This window comes from Salpingoeca rosetta, assembly GCF_000188695.1.
Source record: "Salpingoeca rosetta unplaced genomic scaffold supercont1.19, whole genome shotgun sequence".
NCBI classification, from domain to species: domain Eukaryota; class Choanoflagellata; order Craspedida; family Salpingoecidae; genus Salpingoeca; species Salpingoeca rosetta.
In genome coordinates, this window is record NW_004754915.1 from 853,618 (window position 1) to 855,657 (window position 2,040).

The 2,040-nt window shown below is 56.9% G+C and overlaps 2 protein-coding genes across 2 annotated transcripts in view; both read right to left on the bottom strand.

Annotated features, from left to right (window-relative positions):
• The window catches only part of PTSG_07923 (uncharacterized protein), a gene marked incomplete at both ends in the record, with an annotated part of 1,633 nt that extends 1,163 nt beyond the window's left edge, over window positions 1-470 (bottom strand). The window contains one exon of the mRNA XM_004991669.1: window positions 180-470. Coding sequence (XP_004991726.1) covers window positions 180-470 — 291 coding nt within the window. The remainder of the gene's footprint in view (window positions 1-179) is intronic.
• A 1,523-nt stretch (window positions 471-1,993) lies between these two features.
• PTSG_07924 (uncharacterized protein) overlaps window positions 1,994-2,040 on the bottom strand; it is a gene marked incomplete at its 3' end in the record, with an annotated part of 1,508 nt that continues 1,461 nt past the window's right edge. Inside the window, exon 5 of the mRNA XM_004991670.1 lies at window positions 1,994-2,012. Coding sequence (XP_004991727.1) covers window positions 1,994-2,012 — 19 coding nt within the window. The remainder of the gene's footprint in view (window positions 2,013-2,040) is intronic.

Sequence of the window (2,040 nt, forward strand, 5' to 3'; positions counted from 1 at the left end):
AGTGCATAGTGTGTGTGTGTGCGTGGGGTGAGTGGATGTGCACATTCGTTGCAGACAGCCCCTCTGTGATATGAATCACTCCTTCTGTCTCCACTAACTTACACACACACACACACACACACACACACACATACACACGCACGCACGCACACACACACACACACACACACACAACTCACGGTGCAATCAGCGCAGCCTGCACAGCGCTCTTTCTTGCAGATGGGTGTGTTGAGTCCAATGGGCACGGACGTGGCTGGGAAGGGCACCACGCTCTCGTTGATGCCGCGCGTGAAGAGCTGCGCCTGCGAGGCATCTGCAAAGCTCACTCGCCGCTTGTCCTTGCCTACGGCTGCCTTCTTGCCCTTGTCCTGTTTTGGCGTCGCGTTCTTCTTCCCTGGGCCTTGGTTCTTGGGGCTGCTCGCTGCGCTACCGCTGCCATCGCTGCCTCCCTTCTTGCCCTTGGCAGCCATGCTGTTGGCGTGCTGCTGTGATGGCGCTGTGTGATTGTGTGATTGTGTGTGTGTGCGTCGCCATCAAAGCAACACGTGGGTTGTTTTGGTTGTGTTGTTGTTTGTGGCGATTCGCAATTTGGCCGTTTTTTGTCGCTCATGTCGTGTGTGTGTGTGTGTGTGTGTGTGTGTGTGTGTGTGTGTGTGTGTGTGTGTGTGTGTGTGTGTGTGTGTGTGTGTGTGTGGCGTGTGTGTGTGTGTGTGTGGCCAAAGACGCTGCTGCAGGGCACGTTTCACATCTCCAAGTGCGCGAGATTTGGGTTTCATTATGGGGACACAACACACAAACGCCGTTGCATGTGCGTGTGTTGGTGAAGGGTGTGTGCGAATGCGCAAGCCACACGATGGCACTCGTAAACGCACGTAATCATGCACATACACGCACACCCACGTACTCATACACGCACAGGAGCGCATATGCACCGCCATCACACGGACGTTGGGTCGAGTACGATGCGCTCGATGTTGCTTGACGGGTGCTGGTCAATGGCGGTGATAATCGCCTGCGCCACGGCCTCTGGCGCCAACATCTTCTCGCGCGGCGGGATGTCCTCTGGCGCACGGCCCCCGCTCCGGTGCGCCTACACGGGCCGTTGGTGGTGGCATGTGTGTGCGGGGGGGGGGGGGGTTACGCGCAAGTGCACGAGAAGCGAGAGAGAGAGAGAGAGAGAGAGAGAGAGAGAGAGAGAGAGAGAGAGAGAGAGAGAGAGAGAGAGAGAGAGAGAGAGTTGGAAAACGACAGGGAGAGCGTGTGTCTTTAGCTTCTGATTCAAAGACAGCCACGTGCACACACACACACACACACACACACACACACACACACACACACACACACACACACACACACACGCACAGCACGGCTGGAAAGCGCAGAACAAAAAAGGCCATCCATCATCACTGCTTCCGTCTCAAGGAGTCCCAATGTGTCTCAAAGACACACACACACACACACACCTTCTTGCCTGTCATCTCATTCACGTGAAGCCATGAACACTCTCTCGTCCCCTCACACACACCACACACACACACACACACACACACACAAAGAGCGAGCGTGACCGCTTGCTTGCCCGGCGTGGCTTCTTTCCTCGCGCCCGCTTCCCCTTCCTTCTCTTTCTGCCGAGCTAGATGGACTGCTTGCTCTTTTTCGAGGGAACCAAAAACAACACGCCGGCATTGGCAGTCATCAACAACCACGCGTGCGCGCCGGTGCTGCGGGCCTTCTTGCTCTTCCTTCTCTTCCTCTTGCTCGCCTGCCGGTGCTGGCGGTGGTGGCGGTGGTGCTGGCTCTGTTTGGCTGGCCAGCGACAGCCAAGCTCACGCCCCCCCTCCCTGAACCGACTACAGCTAGGGGGTGGTGGATGGAGCGTGTGTTTTTTCTTGGTTTGGTGCACCCCACCCGCCCCCCCCCTTCAAAAAAAAAACAGCCTCTGCCTGCCGCTGGCTGTGTCGGGACTTGAAAAAAGAAAGGCGGGGGGGGAATTTTACTCTCCGAAAGTGACTCTGGGGTAAACCGAACGCAACGCGCGGC